The sequence below is a fragment of the Phoca vitulina genome, unplaced genomic scaffold, assembly GCF_004348235.1.
Source record: "Phoca vitulina isolate PV1807 unplaced genomic scaffold, GSC_HSeal_1.0 scaffold48, whole genome shotgun sequence".
NCBI lineage: Eukaryota > Metazoa > Chordata > Mammalia > Carnivora > Phocidae > Phoca > Phoca vitulina.
The window spans coordinates 5,806,089-5,824,127 of record NW_022589751.1 but is presented as its reverse complement, the minus strand read 5'-3'; the positions used below and the strand labels follow the sequence as shown (position 1 = coordinate 5,824,127).

The 18,039-nt window shown below is 36.0% G+C and overlaps 1 protein-coding gene across 2 annotated transcripts in view; it reads right to left on the bottom strand.

The window, feature by feature from the left end:
- Positions 1-18,039, bottom strand: part of BTAF1 (B-TFIID TATA-box binding protein associated factor 1) — a 107,024-nt gene that overhangs the window by 67,466 nt on the left and 21,519 nt on the right. The window contains exons 4-13 of one of the 2 annotated variants that reach the window (XM_032432206.1): positions 17,808-17,954; positions 11,239-11,435; positions 8,187-8,323; positions 5,731-5,860; positions 5,415-5,483; positions 4,226-4,315; positions 3,452-3,547; positions 3,179-3,355; positions 1,997-2,137; positions 897-1,021 (exon numbers count right to left, since the gene is read on the bottom strand). In XM_032432206.1, coding sequence (XP_032288097.1) covers positions 897-1,021; positions 1,997-2,137; positions 3,179-3,355; positions 3,452-3,547; positions 4,226-4,315; positions 5,415-5,483; positions 5,731-5,860; positions 8,187-8,323; positions 11,239-11,435; positions 17,808-17,954 — 1,309 coding nt within the window. The remainder of the gene's footprint in view (positions 1-896; positions 1,022-1,996; positions 2,138-3,178; positions 3,356-3,451; positions 3,548-4,225; positions 4,316-5,414; positions 5,484-5,730; positions 5,861-8,186; positions 8,324-11,238; positions 11,436-17,807; positions 17,955-18,039) is intronic. The other variant, XM_032432207.1, reaches the window with a different exon arrangement.

Here is an 18,039-nt window from a genome sequence, read left to right as displayed (position 1 = left end):
TCCAACTTGTAGGCCTGAATTTAACACTGAAGTACTTCCATCAGGGTCAGTATTATTTGAAACATTCTGTACATATTTTTAACACATCTATGATTTTCACTGGAAATAGACTCACAGAGCCAGAAATCATTTATAATCATAATCATATGAATATTCACTAAACATCCTCACTAGGCTAAGACAGTACTTAATTTTCTCATCTGTGGTTTTTAAAGTTGCATATGAATTTTTTCTTTAGTATCTCCAAAGATACTATTAATAGAAAGAGTATTATTCAGTGGCAGTCTAAAAGGTAGGGAATACATTAATTAGCTGAACTTTATTTCAATTATCAGGACAGGAAAACAGGTGACACTTAAAAGTTTTGGTTTATGTCTTGGCCTCACTCAGTCTCTACCTCTGTTAATTATATTATACTATTATGCATTCCCTTCCTGATCAGTAAAATCATGGAAGTCAAGAGCAAGACCTGGAAGGAACATTACAAGAAAAAGTTCACAGAGGAGCAAATTTTGGAAAATGTAATGCTGATAATTCAATTATAATTCTATTAGCTAAATGTCTCTAAATAAAGCTGAAATTCTATATTCTGGGGCTAGAGATGAAGATAATCTGCAATGATCCTATTTCTGAAGTTAACTATCATAGGATGAACAAGATGAAGAATTATATAACCAAAGTAGCCCAAGGGTAAAGAATATGACCTTTTTAAGTTCCTGCCCCAAATGTGCTGGTGGTTAGAGAGTAAAGAAGAAAAGGCTGCTTGGAAATAGTACTCTTTGGCATCCCCAACTTACAGTGCTTTTCTTAAAGATGCTACACTATTGTATTTTTAGGTTTATCTGGAAATGTATGTAAACACTTTTTACTTTATTCCACTAACTACAAATAATTACCTGCATTGTTGGACCTGAGGATAAGTTAATAAGGATGAAAGAAGAGTCATAATACTATTTGTTGAAGCTGTAAGATCATCTAGTTCCAGAAGAGCATCCCATAGTGTATTTATAATGAAGGGTACCTATAGGATCAGTTATTAAGAAAACAGTTATTTATTTTACACAAAATATGCACAAGCCATGCCAGACTGTAGCCACTACTGATTCAAAAACATACAATTCCCATGCCCTTGGAGAGTACCAGTTTTGAGCAAAATTGCAGAGACATTATTTGCGTTTAGTAATTCTCTACCCCTCTTTAAATGCCACTCAACTCTACTTTGGCACTTCCCTTTCTAACCAGGCTCATAATGGGAGAATTCAGGAATTAAGATAGCCAATACTCCATTTTATGCCAATACTCTCTTTTATGTAAAAAAACTCTGAAAACAATACAGTGTACACACACAAGATATCACCCTCTGTATAAAGTAACTTTAATATATTTAAAACAATACTAGTCATCATGAAAAGACAAATTTAGTTTTTGAGCTTTTAAGTAAATACTGCTTGCTGCACTTCTAAATATACGTGTTCTGGTTTTGATATACAAAAGGAAGTCAGAGAGATCTTAAAAGAGGCCATTTCAAAAAATGAGACTAGATTTAAAAAACCTAAAGCCAAAACCAAAATCAAAACAAAAAAAAAATTCCATATATCTAAAAACCAGGAGTGAAATAAAGAAGAAATGGTTGCTTTCTTCTCAAAGAAGTTCCCTATGTATATTCTGTACATGATGGGGAAGTAGATTAGTAGACAAAATTCACTCCTCAAAGGATAATATATAATTGAAATTGCAACATCAGAGCACTATCTGTCATAAGAAAAATGGAGGATGGGGTGCCTGGCTGACTCAGTTGGTAGAGCATGCAACTCTCAATCTCAGGGTTGTAAGTTTGAGCCCTACGTTGGGTATAGAGATTACTTAAAAATAAAATCTTAAAAAAAAGGGGGGGGGGAGGACGAAGGAGAAAAAAGTACTCAATGTTTTTGCTAATACTCTACACCCTGAATGTAAACAAGCTCTATAGAAGAAAATGCAAAAATATTTAATTTACCTTCTGTGTCTGAAGATACACCAGGCTTTCTACCACGGGTACTAATGATGCTGCAGCAACAGCTCTGACATCATCATCAAGGTCCTGAAGTCCTTCAATGATTCTAGTTAAAACTTTAGGTAATAAAGTATTAATTACATCCTGTAAAACAGTACATCAAAATAGATTAATTTTCTATAATTCAATTATTGTGCTTAAACATTTTTTACTAAATTTACCACATGAAAACATAAATCCTAATCTTTTTTTTAAGTTACTTTAAGTACTCTCTACACCCAACATGGGGCTCGAACTCACGATCCCGAGATCACAAGTCACACACTCTTCTGACTGAGCCAGCCAGGCGCCCCATAAATCCCAATCTTTATTAAAAAGGAATCACACAGGGGCGCCTGGGTAGCTCAGTCGGTAAGCATCTGCCTTTGGCTCAGGTCATGATCTTGGGGTCCTTGGATTGAGCCATGCATCAGGCTCCCTGCTCAGCAGGGAGTCTGCTTCTCCCTCTGTCTCCCCTCACCACTCATGCTCACTCTCTCTCAAATAAATAAAATCTTAAAAAAAAAAAAAAAAAGGAATCATATAAACAAAAAAGAAAAATAACATCAATAGAAGCCTATGTGTAACTAATCCCATTTGAAAAAGACTACAACAGTATCAAGTACTTTATTATTCAATGTGGCTTAAAACATCAGAACATGTTTTCACTATGAACTCCCTGTGTGAACACAGACACACACACACATACATACCACTGGTGCTAGAACCTCAACTTCTATTTCTTATTCAACACCAATGACAACCAAAAGGGGTGTGAGAGAAGAAGGCAGGAAAAGCCATCCCTTCTAGTTTCTAGCTCCAATCTATTCTTCTTTCAATTTCCCCAAAAGAGCTAGCCCACAGGGGCTACTCCTAGGATCATACACTAGGAATCTCCCTGAGAACTGGTCTTGCTATGAAACAGGAACAGGTTTCCAAATCTAACAAACCATCTTTTGATTTGTACTTACTTAAATTCTTATTAGCTCTACCTAGGTCTATGACACTACCTCAAGAAGGCAAATCTTGAAATACTGGCTTATCTGTAACACTAAGAATCTAGGGCCATTTCATATAATTAAAGAAAATAAACTAAGAGGGGAGAAAAAACTCTCCCATACATGCTTCAAAACCTGAAGTGTTTACCTGACGAACTGCCAAAGCATACTTTATTCCCAGCAGACCACCATGCCTAACTTCCCATTGTTCTTGTGTAAGTAACTTAAGCAGCACATCCACAGTCTTATGAACTCCTGTTTCACTCATGTGTTTTAACACCACACCTAATGTCTGAGCACAAGTTTCACGAACTGGTGCCACAACCTATGAATGAGAAAGGAAGAAAACTCATTTACAAAAAAATTTATTCTGTGGAATTTGAAATTTGATTGGGCAAAGCCTCCTTTAGGTGATACTTACTTCATCAGAAACAAAGTCTCCAAATCTGTCTAATGCAAAAACACAAAGGAGTCTAATAACTAAGTCTTCCAACCACTCTTGATGCTGCTGAATCATCTGTTAAAACAATCATTTTTTAATTAACAGATCAAGATCATACTTCACATTGGGGGCTGAGGAAACAGGTCCAAAATCAAAACTAAAATATTGGGATAGACTATTTTAGCTATAGGAGCAATAACCAAAATATAGCACAGTCCCAATTACTACCTTTAAATTAACCACATCATGTTTGTTGATTGATTAGGTTCAAACATACCATACCAAAATCTTTAAAATTCATGAATTCTATTATGTTACTTGCACTCCAAGAGAAATTAAGAAACTACTCAAAGTTGCTCTGATTTCAATCATATCTGTCATGTATCTATTATCTATCCTATTACCAGTGTCTCATGCTACACCAATCATATTGCTTAATGACCTCCAAACTATCCTCTTATTATTCCTCTTCCTCTACTTTCCAATCCATTACATCCTGCTTACTCTTGCTTCTACATATTTTTCTACTCAATGTTTCTGAACATATCTTTCCCATGAACTCATTCTTTCTCTGTTAATAAATAGACTTCTTCCTAACTTTTTACTTTTTTCCTCATATTCACCTTTCCATATTTCTTATTATTTATCTATTTATCATTTCTATGTCATGGCCCAAACTCTCTAACTTCCCTGTCTTGGGAAAAGAAGCCAACTACTGAAATTTGGTAATAACTGGTCCTTTACTACACTTACCTCTTCTAAAGTGCTATCTCCCATTTTACCACCACTTTTTCCATGAGCTTTAAGGATTTCCCTAAGACCAGTGCCTGCACCATGCCGAACCTAAAAACAAACAAGAAGCAAATGTCAGAGGCTAAATGCTTAAAAAACTGAGTTTAACTTTTCTTCAATATGAAAAAGGGATATTAAATTTTTAAGAAATCAGAATAAAGTGACACTTGAATATGTTTTTCTTCTGCTATCCAAGAAAATTTACATATATTAATTTCACAATTTGGGTATGTTGAATTTTTCTAAAATCAAGCTAAGAAAACAATTATTCTAAAATCCTTCTGAGATATTAATCTATTTGGCTATCACTTCCCTACCCTTTATCTGCATTCAGCATTATCCTCAGCAAAAGAGAGGAAAGAATGTTGTTCTAAGTCCAACATCAATATTTTAGAAATATATATATTAAAACTAACTTCCAAAGCTACCAGGGTAAATGTGAAAGGAAAATAATTCAACTGTCTCATGACTAATGCTTCACCGTCACCGTGTGGCCTTCTGAAGTGTCATCTGGAAGGGAGGAAACAGGCCACTGACACTGCACCCACTTATTCAAGACCCAATTTAAATTAAGACTTGAATAACTTTAAACAGAAGTACATCAAGGAGCAGAAACTCTAAAAGATATTCCAAAGCAGTGCTTTTTAAATTACCCAGAAGCCAACCAATGTAGGACAGAATGCTTTGAGACCACCAACCCTCAACTTCAATTAGAGGAATTTCACTTTCATCTCTTTTACATATTGGAATCTGATCAAGATTTTCTTTGAAGACATATTTCTGAGACTAAAAAGCTGGTTTGGAAACTACTGCTCTGAATCAAAATTGTCCACTTAAAAAGGAAGTTTTTACTATTTGGGCGAGATATGCAAGTCCTTATACTACAGCTAAAAAAAATGAAAAGAAATGAACAATTCACTAAAGAAATATGACCAAAATGTATATGAAAGGTGAAAATCACTCTCAAGTTTTCTACTTAGAAGGTGACTGATATGAATTGCCCGGGTCAGTGGTTCTGAGAGGTACACAACGGAAGAATAGGGACCCTAACAAAAACAGACTGCGCTTGACATGACTCCCTTCATTAGCAAAAAAAAAAAAAAAAAAAAAAAAAGTAGAGCTGAGAGAAGCTGGAATGAAGAAATCTTACCTCCCAGGAGGGATTAAAAAGGTCATTGCAAAGTTCTTCGCAAAAGCTTTCTAAAGGCCATTCATTTGTCTGAATAAGAAAAACAGAATTACTACTAATTCAAAAGGTCTGTTTTATGCTAACAATTTAAGTAATTTAATAAAGTGTATTTATTTGTAGATCTAATAATAAGCTTTAAAATTTTAAATAATTAAAATTTTTACTAATGAAGTAAAGATACTTCAATGGATAGATTATTAAATATTATCTACTGACACATTAGTATAATAAAATTATAAACAATTTTAAAAGACACCTTAAGGCATTTCAATAGTACCTCTTCAATTAAGGAAGAACTGTCTGGAATATTATCAATCAAGACTTTGGAATCATTTGCAGACTGATTAATAACAACATTTGCTATTTTTCGTCTCTTTTCTTCTGGTTCCCCATCAGTGCTATCATTGCTAAAAAATAAAAGGCACCATTTAAAAAAGTGAATAAGGAATAATGTGAACCACAAAGAATGTAAGAGAATCCATCATTTGAACAAATGTTTTACCATATTCTACTTATATAGTTTACTTAAAATTTCACTATCAAATAAGAGTAACCACTTAAAAAGTTTTGAGTAAAATATATTCTCCTACCCTCACTGATGAATGTAAAATAGGTCCATAAATTCTCGCTTTCAAACTGAATCTCAAATCTAACAAGTCTTTTTTACTTCTTCTCAACAACCAGTTCTTCACCTTTTTGTTTTAAACTGTCTTGGTCTAACAACCTAAATCTGGCCCAGCATAACTTTACTAAGCTTTTGTACCCTGAAGGAAACGAACATACTGAGTAACATACTATAATTCTACTAGCTCTTGAAAAACACAGAGATAACTGACCGATGAAAAATGTGTCCAGAAAACCTGAGGAAATGTTATTTTATGACCAGAACAAAAATATTGAGGCTAGCCTAATAGTAAAGCATTACAGAAGATAAGGCAAATTAAACTACTTTATTCAGTATTAAAAGAAAGGACAATTAGCACAGTTAAGGTATATACAGCATTATTCTCTATAAATATCCTCTCCATCTTAATAATATGATTTATTTGGCCAACCATTTTTTCTAAAGGTGATGAAAGAAATCTGACCCTCCTTAATACCATTTCTAATTATTATTCCCCTAATTCACTCCCTATCATTCTTCCCCTAATTCTCTCCAATCTAGCCACACTGGTTGGTCACTGTACTGTCCTTGAACTTTTAGGCATGTTTCTCCTTCCAGACATTTGCTCTTGCTGTTCCCTCTACTTGGAATGTCTTTTCCAAATATTCATAGGACTAGCATCCTCACTTCTTTCTGATCTTTAATGAAAAGTCACCTCTGTGAATCCCTCCCTGACCATCCTATCTAAAATTTCAAGCTCCCCACAAAACATTCCACATGTTCTTTATCTCCTTTGTGTTTCTTAACCCTTATCATTAACATGATATATGCATATATATACACACTATATTTACTTATTTATCTTCTTTTTTTAAAAGATTTCATTTTGGGGGCGCCTGGGTGGCTCAGTTGATTAAGCATCTGCCTTCAGCTCAGGTCATGATCCCAGAGTCCTGGGACTGAGCCCTGTGTCGGGAGCCCTGCTCAGTGGGGAGTCTGCTTCTCCCTCTCCCTCTCCCCCTGCCGCCCCACCCCCCGCTCGTGCTCTCTCTCTCTCAAATAAATAAAATTTTACAAAAAAAAAAAAAAAAAGACTTTAAGTAATCTCTACACCTAACAAGGGACTTGAACTTACAACCCCAAGATGGAGAGTTGCATGCTGTACTGACTGACCCAGCCAAGTGCCCCTCTTCTTCCTCATTTATTTTTCCCTCTAGAATATAAGCTCCACGAAGGCAGAATTCTTATCTGTTTTATTCACCAATGCATCCTGAGGGCCTAAAACAGTACCTAGCACTTAGAAGGTAGTCAATAAATATTTGTGGAATGAATGAATCATAGACTCTGAAAAATAAGGTCAACTATTTCAATATTCAAATATTTGGGTAAATATGCTTATATGAATAAAGCCAACAGAAACTTATTAGATTACTATATACAATCCTAGTTGTTTGCTTAAAAAACCCTGTAGTTTAATAAAAGCTTAATAAAATTTTCATACTAAAAAAAAAACCCACCAAACAAAAAAACAACTTAACCCCAAGTAAAAATTTATACCAAGTAGATGTTTATTATTTATTCCCCCTATGTGCCTAGTCTTTAAATAAATGCCATGGACACTTACTTTCTACCTTCATATGAGAGAGAATGAGATAGAGAAAGAGAGCATGAGAGGGGGTAGGGTCAGAGGGAGAAGCAGACTCCCCGCTGAGCTGGGAGCCCAATGCGGGACTTGATCCCGGGACTCCAGGATCATGACCTGAGCCGAAGGCAGTCGCTTAACCAACTGAGCCACCCAGGTGCCCGGCCTTTCTGTTTCTTGAATAGTCTATGATTAAGGCATTTACACTTGTTCTCTCCACCTGGAATGCACTTCCCTTGGAAGATCTTCAGCCTTCATCCAAAGGTCATAAATAGTAAGAAAAAAAATCTGCATGTGTAAATTATTCTGGGGAAGCTGTCCTAGTTCCTAGTAGTAGTAAATAATCTCTGACAATTGAGCAAGACAATCCAAATGGTATTCCACAGCCAAAGACAATGTCAGCAAATATTTTTAAAAATCAAGCAGACACAGATTTAAGCTATAAAGCATCATTATTTTAAATGAATAAGCAAAAAAAGATTACTACCTCTTCTCATTAGTTTCCACTGCATCCCTGGATCTCTGTTTTGCAAATAACTTGGCCATTCTTTTAGCTTTGTTCTTTTGTCTATTGCTCATTCCTGCTCGAAATTCTGAGTCAATCAATTCAGCTGCCTGGAGAGTCTAAAAGAATAAAAGAATGCTGTTTTAACTTTTGAAGTTAAATACCCATAGTCTTAGCCTCAGAAGAGGACTATGTCTATTAATTTCACTATATCCAAATTGACCACATTTTGACATCATGCTATCCTGTTGTATGGCTCTACCATAATTTCACTGTCTTCTTCCTTTTTCCCTATTCTTCCAATTCCCAAAAGATGCTTGTGTGTTTCTTAATTTTTATTGTCACAGATGCGGCACAAATGTATGATCATAACCCACAGAGAGGGTTTTGAAAAGGTGATACTTCAAAACAGCCACAGTAATAAAGAAAATGCAGTATATAGATACAATGGAATATTACTCAGCCATAAAAAATGAAACCTTGCCATTTACAATAACATGGATGGATCTAGAGAGGATAATGCTAAGCAAAATAAGTCAGAGAAAGACAAGTACCATATGATTTCACTCATAATTGGAATTTAAAAAACAAAACAAATGAACAAAGAAAAAAATAAAAGAGACAAACCAAAAAACAGACTCTTAACTGTAGAGAACAAACTGATGGTTACCAGAGGGGAGGTGGATGGAAGTATGGGTGAAATAGGTGAAGGAGATTAAGAGTACACTTATTTGATGAGCTCTGAGTAATGTATAGAATTGTTGAATCAATATATTGTACACCCAAAACTAATATAACACTGTATGTTAACTATACTGTATTTAAAATAAAAACAAAACCAAAAAATATTAATAAATAACCATAATACCACCCAAAAGTTATAATAAAGAACATCAATAAAAGAAACTGATAATAATCTGTTGAAAAAACTGAAAATTACAGCCATAAGTGATCTAGCATCCTATAGTCAACTTAGCCCATATTGCTCCTTCCCTCTTAAGCAGTCACTGTTTTTTGCTTTTATGTTTTTTGGGTTTTTTTTTAAAGATTTATATATTCACTTAAGAGAGAGAGAGGGAGAGTGTGCGTGCGCACATGCACACACACAGAGAAGGAGAGGGAGAGAGAAACTCTGCAGACTCCTTGCTGAGCTCGGAGCCCAACACCAGGCTCAATCTCACCATCCTGAGATCATGACCTGAGCAGAAACCAAGAATGGGACACTCAACTGACTGTGTCACCCAGGGGCCCCTGTCTACTGTTTTTGCTCTTTTCCGAAATTCATGACATTCTAAAGGCTGTGAGGTAGAAATGCTTTGAACTCAAGCCTAAAAATCCTTTCTGCTCTCAACTGATTAATATTCAACTGAAATTCACACTTTGACAACCAATCAGGGTCACTCATATGGATGCCCTACTATAGTCCTGGTCCAGGGACCACTGGCAAAAATACAAGCAGTGATGAACCTAGGGCAACAAGTAACATTAAGCAACTCCTACCATAGGTCCATGACATATAAGGCCAACCCAACTTGGATCCTGCAAACCTCAAACTGGCTGTTGCCCATCCCATATACAACTATTCTGTCTATAGCCCATGTTCTCTAATATCCCTGGCCCACCTTTTTTCTTCTATCCTACACAATTACAGCACTGTGATCACATTACATTTTTATTCTCCTTTATTCTATTTTCTTATTTTTTATTTACACCTATGCTTCCCTTTGTACCCCACTTCTTTCTATTCCTTCCTGATGTCATATCTTCTGCCTCTTTGTACTCTTCTTTTTTCCTCTGGAATGTTCCAATTATTTTCTTGTCTGCAGAAGTTACTCATCAACACATACTCCCTTAACCCTAAAAAACAGTCTGCAAATTCTGATAGTTTAGAGAACAACTAGTATAAAGGCAAAAGAAAAGGCCAAAAGAAAGAGAAGGTAAGTGTTTCATGACTACAAAGCAAGAATTCTTTTTTTTTTTTTAAAGATTTTATTTATTTATTTGAGAGAGAGAGAATGAGAGAGAGAAAGAGCATGAGGGGGGGAGGGTCAGAGGGAGAAACAGACGCCTTGCTGAGCAAGGAGCCCGATGCGGGACTCGATCCCGGGACTCCAGGATCATGACCTGAGCCGAAGGCAGTCGCTTAACCAACTGAGCCACCCAGGCGCCCGACAAAGCAAGAATTCTTAACAAGGACCAGGAAACCCTAAAAGATACTGCAGGGGCAAGAGGAAAGAATACCAAACCCCTTGAATGGTAATATTTCACTTGCATGTGAATTTTTCTGAGAAGAGAGCCACAGCTTTTACTGGAGCTTAAATAGTTTGGGACATTAAAAAAAAAAAAAAAAAGGCAGTAACAGCATGTAGGCATCCAATGGGAATTGGTAGAGAAAAGGGAGGAAAACAGAGCAAATTATGGTACAGCCAATACAACAAAAGAGCATGAAGCTATCAAAAAATATATAATCAATCTGTATATATTGATATGTTCAGCTATATGAAATGGGAAAAGGTAAATATGGCTTAAAAAGACACAAATACTCGTGTATATATGTACAAGTTAAAGGGTTGCCTGTGGGGCATGGGGACATGGGTGTCCATCAATTATTGAAAACTTCTTTTACTTCATATTGTATACCTTTTTGCACTGTTTGAAAAGTGTTCTTGTTATCATGTCTGTTACTTTCTCAAATAAAAGAATAAGTCATAGCTCTAAAGATTTTTAGTATCATCACACTAGCCCTTACTATCTTCCAGTCTCTCAAGCATTTATTTTATTTTTTTTTTCACTAAAAAACAAAGGAAAAAGCAACTAGGATCTCTCAACAGCAGTGGCTCCTAAAAAGTCCCCCACAGCTTTTATCTAACAGTCAATCCAGAGTCTACAAGGTAGGCTGAACTTTGTCTCTTAAGAATCTGTTGTTAGAAATCCATTTACGAAGACACTAAATTATGGTGGCACAAGCGGTAATGAGCATAATTAAGAACAGCATTTTTTTTAATTGCAATTACATGGCAAAATGAGGCAAAACCTTTATATTATAATTTGCAATCAAACAACCTACAGGTTGTTTGTTTACAAGGGCTGCTGAAGTCGGGGTATAATCCAAATCTTCATCATTGAAGAGTTCTTCAGTACTCATTCCAATGGCCTCTCCCATATTAAGACCAAGTTTCTTCTGTAATAGTTTCCGTTGTCGTGCTATCCTCTCTTTAGGATCCACTTCACCTTTAAACAGAAAAGAAATATATTTCCTCCAAATCAGGTAAGAAGTTTTCTAATAAATAAAGATCAAACTTGATTAAAAATTTTAATTATTAAAATTACAACAAAACAAACCATACTCACAATCTCTGTGAGTCCTAACTATGATTTAAAAAAAAGTGTTCTAGAGGCTCCTGGGTGGCTCAGTCGTTAAGCGTCTGCCTTCGGCTCAGGTCATGATCCCAGGGTCCTGGGATCGAGCCCTGCATCGGGCTCCCTGCTCGGCGGGAAGCCTGCTTCTCCCTCTCCCACTACCCCTGCTTGTGTTCCCTCTCTCTCTGTGTCTCTGTCAAATAAATAAATAAATCTTAAAAAAAAAAAAAAAATAGTGTTCTAGCTAACAAAACACTAGGACTTTTCATTGAGATTCCCCCATTGCCCTACTGTTAATTATCAAATATATATAAAATGAGATCCACTCCTGTGGAAATAAACCATTTTATTTATTTATTTTTTTAAATAGGCTCCACACCCAATGTGACTTTGTATTTCTTTTGTGTGAGTGAACTGAAATCATGCCTGCAATCAAAACAACCTGGGGTTTTCACTTCCCCAAAATGGGAACTCAATGCTGAGGAGCTACCTGCCAACTCCATGTGAGTAGTTTATGCATTTTTGTTCAGCAGGTCATAATCTGCATGTTCTTAATTTAATACACCATCTATGGGCCCCCCAACACAGCAAGGATGTGGAGAAACTGGAAACCTTGTGCACTGCTGGTGTGAATGTAAAATGGTATACCCACTATGGAAATCAGTATGGCAGTTCCTAAAAAAATTAAAAATAGAAATAATGTGATCCAGTATTTCCTCTTCTGGGTATATAACCAAAAGAACTAAAGGCAGGAATTCAAAAAGATATTTGTATACCCATGTTCATAGATAGCAGCATTATTTACAATAACCAAAAAGTAGAAGCAACCCAAATATCTACTGATGGATGAATAAACAAAATGTGGTATAAATACACACTGGAATAATATTCAGCCTTAAAAAGGAAGGAAATTCTGACACAGACAATGACATAGATGAATGCTGAGGAGATTATGTTAAGTGAAACAAGCCAATCACAAAAGGACAAATACTGTTATGACTCTACTTATATGAAGTACCTAGAGTGGTCAAATTCATAAAGACAGAAAGCAGAATGGTGGTTGCCAGGGGCTGGAGGGAGTGAGGAATGGGAATCGTTTAATGGGTACAGTAATTCCCACTCATCCGTGGTTGTCAGTTACCACGGTCCATGGTTTCAGTTACCCCCAGTCAACAACAGTACAGAGGCAGATGATCCTGCTTTCGACATATTGTCAGAAGGTCAATAGCAGCCTAACACTACATCACGATGCCTATGTCATTCACCTTACTTCATCTCATCACCTAGGCATTTTATCATCTTACATCAGCACAAGAAGGGTGAGTACATTACAGGAAGATATTTCGAGAGAGATTTCTATAATTTTTATTGAAATATATTGTTATAATAGTTCTATTTTATTATTGTTGTTGTCAATCTCTTACTGTGCCTAATTTATAAACTAAGCTTTATCATAGTTCTGTACGTACAGGAAAAAAGAGTATATATATGGTTTGGTACTACTACCTACAGTTTCAGGTTTGAAATATATCCTTTGTGGATAAGGGGGACTACTGTATAAAGTTTCAGTTTTGCAACATGAAGAGTCCTGGAGATTGGCTTACAACAATGTAAATGTACTTAATATTGCTAAACTATACACATAAAAAAATAGTTAAGATGTAAATTTTATGTTATCTACACTCTACCACAATTAAAAAATTGATACATCCAGTAATAAAAACTATTTAGGGAAACGAAATAAGTACTGATATATATTACAGGGTGGATAAACCTTGGAAACACTCTAAGAAGTCAGTCACAAAAGATCACATATTAGATAATTCCATTTATAAGAACTGTCCAGAATAGGCAGAGACAGAAAAATGCTTACGGCCTAGAAGGGAAGGGAAGGGAAGAAGTAGGCGTAGGAGGTTGAAAGCTAAAGGTTATAGGGTTCTTCTTGAGATAAGGAAAATACTCTAAAACTGACTACATCTATCTGTGAACGGTACACTTTAAAAATGGGTGAACTGTATGGTATGTGAATTTTATCTCAATAAAGCTATTTAAAAATTTTAAGACTGCTCTACCTGGAGGGAAAAACACTAGGTATCCAAAAGTGAAGACTGCTGGATCACAAGTCCATGACACTTACACAGAACCCAAAATCAGTCCTCTCATTCCAGGGAAAGCCCTATTGGGGAAAATAACCTATACAACTGCAAAGGAAAATCAGACTAGCACCTATACTAATCATGGATGTGTCCTTCATGTATGCGGAAACAAACACAGATAAACAGACACATAAAGAAAATCTAATTAAGAGAATTTTTAATGAGCACTAATCAGCATACTGCGACTTAACAGCATTAAAATCTGAGTTGCCCAAAAATTGGGGTTCCTAATCTTGGTTATGTATCAGTCACCCGTAGAGTTTTTTTCTTTTAAATACAACATCCTGGACTTCAAGCTATATTACAAAGCTGTAATCATCAAGACAGTATGGTACTGGCACAGAGACAGACACATAGATCAATGGAACAGAATAGAGAACCCAGAAATGGACTCTCAACTCAATGTCAACTAATGTTTGACAAGGCAAGAAAGAATATCCAATGGAAAAAAGACAGTCTCTTCAACAAATGGTGTTGGGAAAATTGGACAGCCACATGCAGAAGAATGAAACTAGACCATTTCCTTACACCATAAACAAAAATAGACTCAAAATGGATGAAAGACCTCAATGTGAGACAGGAATCCATCAAAATCCTAGAGGAGAACACAGGCAGCAACATCTTTGACCTCAGCTGCAGCCACTTCTTGCTAGACACATCTCCAAAGGCAAAAGCAAAAATGAACTACTGGAACTTCATCAGGATAAATAGGTTCTGCAGAGCAACGGAAACAGTCAACAAAACTAAAAGGCAACCTACAGAATGGGAGAAGACATTCACAAATGACATATCAGATAAAGGGCTAGTATCCAAGATCTATAAAGAACTTAACACACTCAACACCCCAAAAAAACAAAAAAATCCAATCAAGAAGTGGGCAGAAGACATTAACAGACATATTCTCCAAAAACATACAAATGCCCAACAGACACATGAAAAAATGCTCCACATCACTCGGCACCAGCGAAATACAAATCAAAACCACAATAAGATACCACCTCACACTGGTCAGAATGGCTAAAATTAACAAGCCAGGAAACAACAGATATTGGTGAGGATGCAGAGAAAGGGGAACCCTCTCTCTTCCACTGTTGGTGGGAATGCAAGCTGATGCAGCCAGTCTGAAAAACAGTATGGAGGTTCCTCAAAAAGTTGAAAATAGAGCTACCCTACAACCCAGCAATTGCACTATACTGGGTATTTATCCCAAAGATACAAATGCAGTGATCCAAAGGGGCACCTGCACCCCAATGTTTATAGCAGCAATGTCCACAATAGCCAAACTATGGAAAGAGCCCAGATGTCCATCGACAGATGAATGGATAAAGATGTGGTGTGTATATATATACCATGGATTATTATGCAGCCATCAAAAAATTGAAATCTTGCCATTTGCAATGACATGGATGGAACTAGAGAGTATTATGCTAAGCAAAATAAGTCAATCAGAGAAAGACAATTATCATAGGATCTCACTGCTTTGTGGAATTTAAGAAACAAGGCAGAAGATCATAGGGGAAGAGAGGAAAAAATGAAACAAGACGAAACCAGAGAGGGAGACAAACCATAAGAGACTCTTAATCTCAGGAATCAAACTGAGGTTTGCTGGAGGGGATGGGGGTAGGGGGATGGGGTGGCTGGGGTGATGGACATCACACACGTTGTGGTGAACGCTGTGTATTGTGTAAGACTGATGAATCACAAACAAATAATATATGTTAATAATAAAAAAAAAATATGGAAAGAGCCCAGATGTCCATCAATGGATAAATGGATAAAGATGTGGTATGTATACAATGGAATATTACTCAGCTATCAAAAAGAATGAAATCTTGCAGTTTGCAATGACATGGATGGAACTAGAGGGTATTATGCTAAGCGAAATAAGTTAGTCAGAGAAAGACAAATCCCATTATGTTTTCACTTACAATGTGGAATTTAAGCAGCAAAACAGATGAACATAGAAGGAAAGGAAAAATAAAATAAAAACAGAGAGGGAGACAAACCACAAGAAACTCTTAACTATAGGAAACAAACTGAGGGTTGCTGGAAGGGAGGTGGGTGGGCGGATGGGGTAACTGGGTGATGGGCATTAAGGAAGGCACTTGATATAATGAGCACTGGGTGATGAATCACTAAGTTCTACCCCTGAAACTAATAATACACTATATGTTAACTAAACTGAATTTAAATTTAAAATTTTAAAAATTAAAATAAAAATAGATACGGGCGCCTGGGTGGCTCAGTTGGTTAAGCGGCTGCCTTCGACTCAGGTCATGATCTCAGGGTCCTGGGATCGAGCCCCACCTCGGGCTCCCTGCTCAGCACAGAGCCTGCTTCTCCCTCTCCCTCTGCCTGCTACTCTGCCTAATTGTGCTATCTCTCTGTCAAAAAAATAAATAGAATCTTTAAAAAATAAAAAAGTAAAAAAATAAATAAATAAATAAATAGGGGCGCCTGGGTGGCTCAGTCGTTAAGCGTCTGCCTTCGGCTCAGGTCATGATCCCGGGATTCTGGGATCGAGCCCGGCATCAGGCTCCCTGCTCGGCGGGAAGCCTGCTTCTCCCTCTCCCCCTACTTGTGTTCCCTCTCGCACTGTCTCTCTCTCTCTCTCTCTCTGTCAAATAAATAAATAAAAAATCTTTAAAAAAAATTTATAAATAAAAATAAATAAATACAATGTCCTAGAACTTTCCACAGATCTATTAAATTTGAATCTCGATAAGACCCAACTACATATATTTTTTTAAGTGACAACGGTGACACTGTCTTTTACTCCTGGATAAGGGCCAATGATCTCTGATATGAGTACAATAGTAAAATTAGTAAACTTACTGTTTAGAGAGAACTTTTTTCAAATCAGAAAGTTTTTGAAATGACTTCTACCTCCCTTATTAGAAAAACTATGCTTTTCTGGAACTTAACCAAATTCTCCTCTTAATTCTCTCCAAAAATAGTTAAAGTACAATTGACCCTTGGACAATGTGGGGATTAGGGACATCAACTCCCCAAGCAGTTGAAAATCTGTGTATAACTTTGACCCCCCCAAAACTTAACTACTAATAGCCTCCTGTTGATCAAAAGCCTTACCAATAACATAAACAGTCAATTAACATGTATTTGTACATGTATTATATACTATATTCTTAGAATAAACTAAGCTAGAGAAAACATTAAGAAAATCATAAGGAAAATACATTTACAGTACCATACTGTATTTATTGAAAAAAAATTTGCATATAAGGGGACCTGCACATTTCAACAACCTATGCTGTTCTGAGGTTAACCAGAAATATTTCAATAGAAACCATATTTAAGCAAGAGTAAATGGGTGTTTGACTTTTTTTTTAAGATGAACAAGTGATCATTTCATTAACTTAGCTAGATAGATATGCTTTGAGTAATGATTAATTTTATTAGTAACAAAAACTGTTGTTTTGATTTTAGTCAAAAGAGCAACTTACTTACAGAAATCCATCAAAAACATCAAGGTTTTTTCCACTCAAGGCATCAATCTTGAATGGCCAAAAAATTTATTTTATATCCAGATGGATTCTGTAAGTTTAAAGACAGTGGGACGACTTCCTATCCAAGATTTATTTTTTTCATTTTTAGTGTTTGTTTTGGTCACCAGCATGAGATCCAATTATTTAAATTTTTTAAACACATGATAAAAAGAAAGCTGTCATAAAGCCTCTCAAATGTACAGAATTATGAAAACGGTATCACAAACTGTACTAATCCTGGCTTTTAAAATCTATTCAACCAAGGCTCTTGGGGTACACTTTATAATTTCTCTATTACATAATAAAAAGCCTGCTGAAATACTAATATGTATCTATTAACAATGTATAGATATGGTACATATTCACTTAAAAGGAGGAAAATATTCATATAGCATATTTTTAGACCAAATACTTTTGGTTATCTTCTCCACCCACAATGCCTCCCCTTCCCCAACTGCATACTTCAATTTACATTTTGTAACATCTATTAAGATTTTGCATGACTGATATGTAGCATACCAAGTGATAATTTAGCCTGAACACAAACATTTCAGATTTTCTTCTATAGGACTACTACATACCTGATTTTTCATCTTGTACTTCAAATTCTGCACCAGCAGATCCCAAAAGTGATGCCCCATGCTGTAACAATCTACATATATCAAATCTGTCAAAATTCAATCGATCTGTAGTAGGTGAATCTTCCATAGCACTTTCTGAAGTAGATTCTAAATGAGGTTGAAAAATACTTAATTTGATCATAAAGCCAAAGTGTAGAATGAAAGAAAACAGCATTACTTGGGGTGGTAGTAT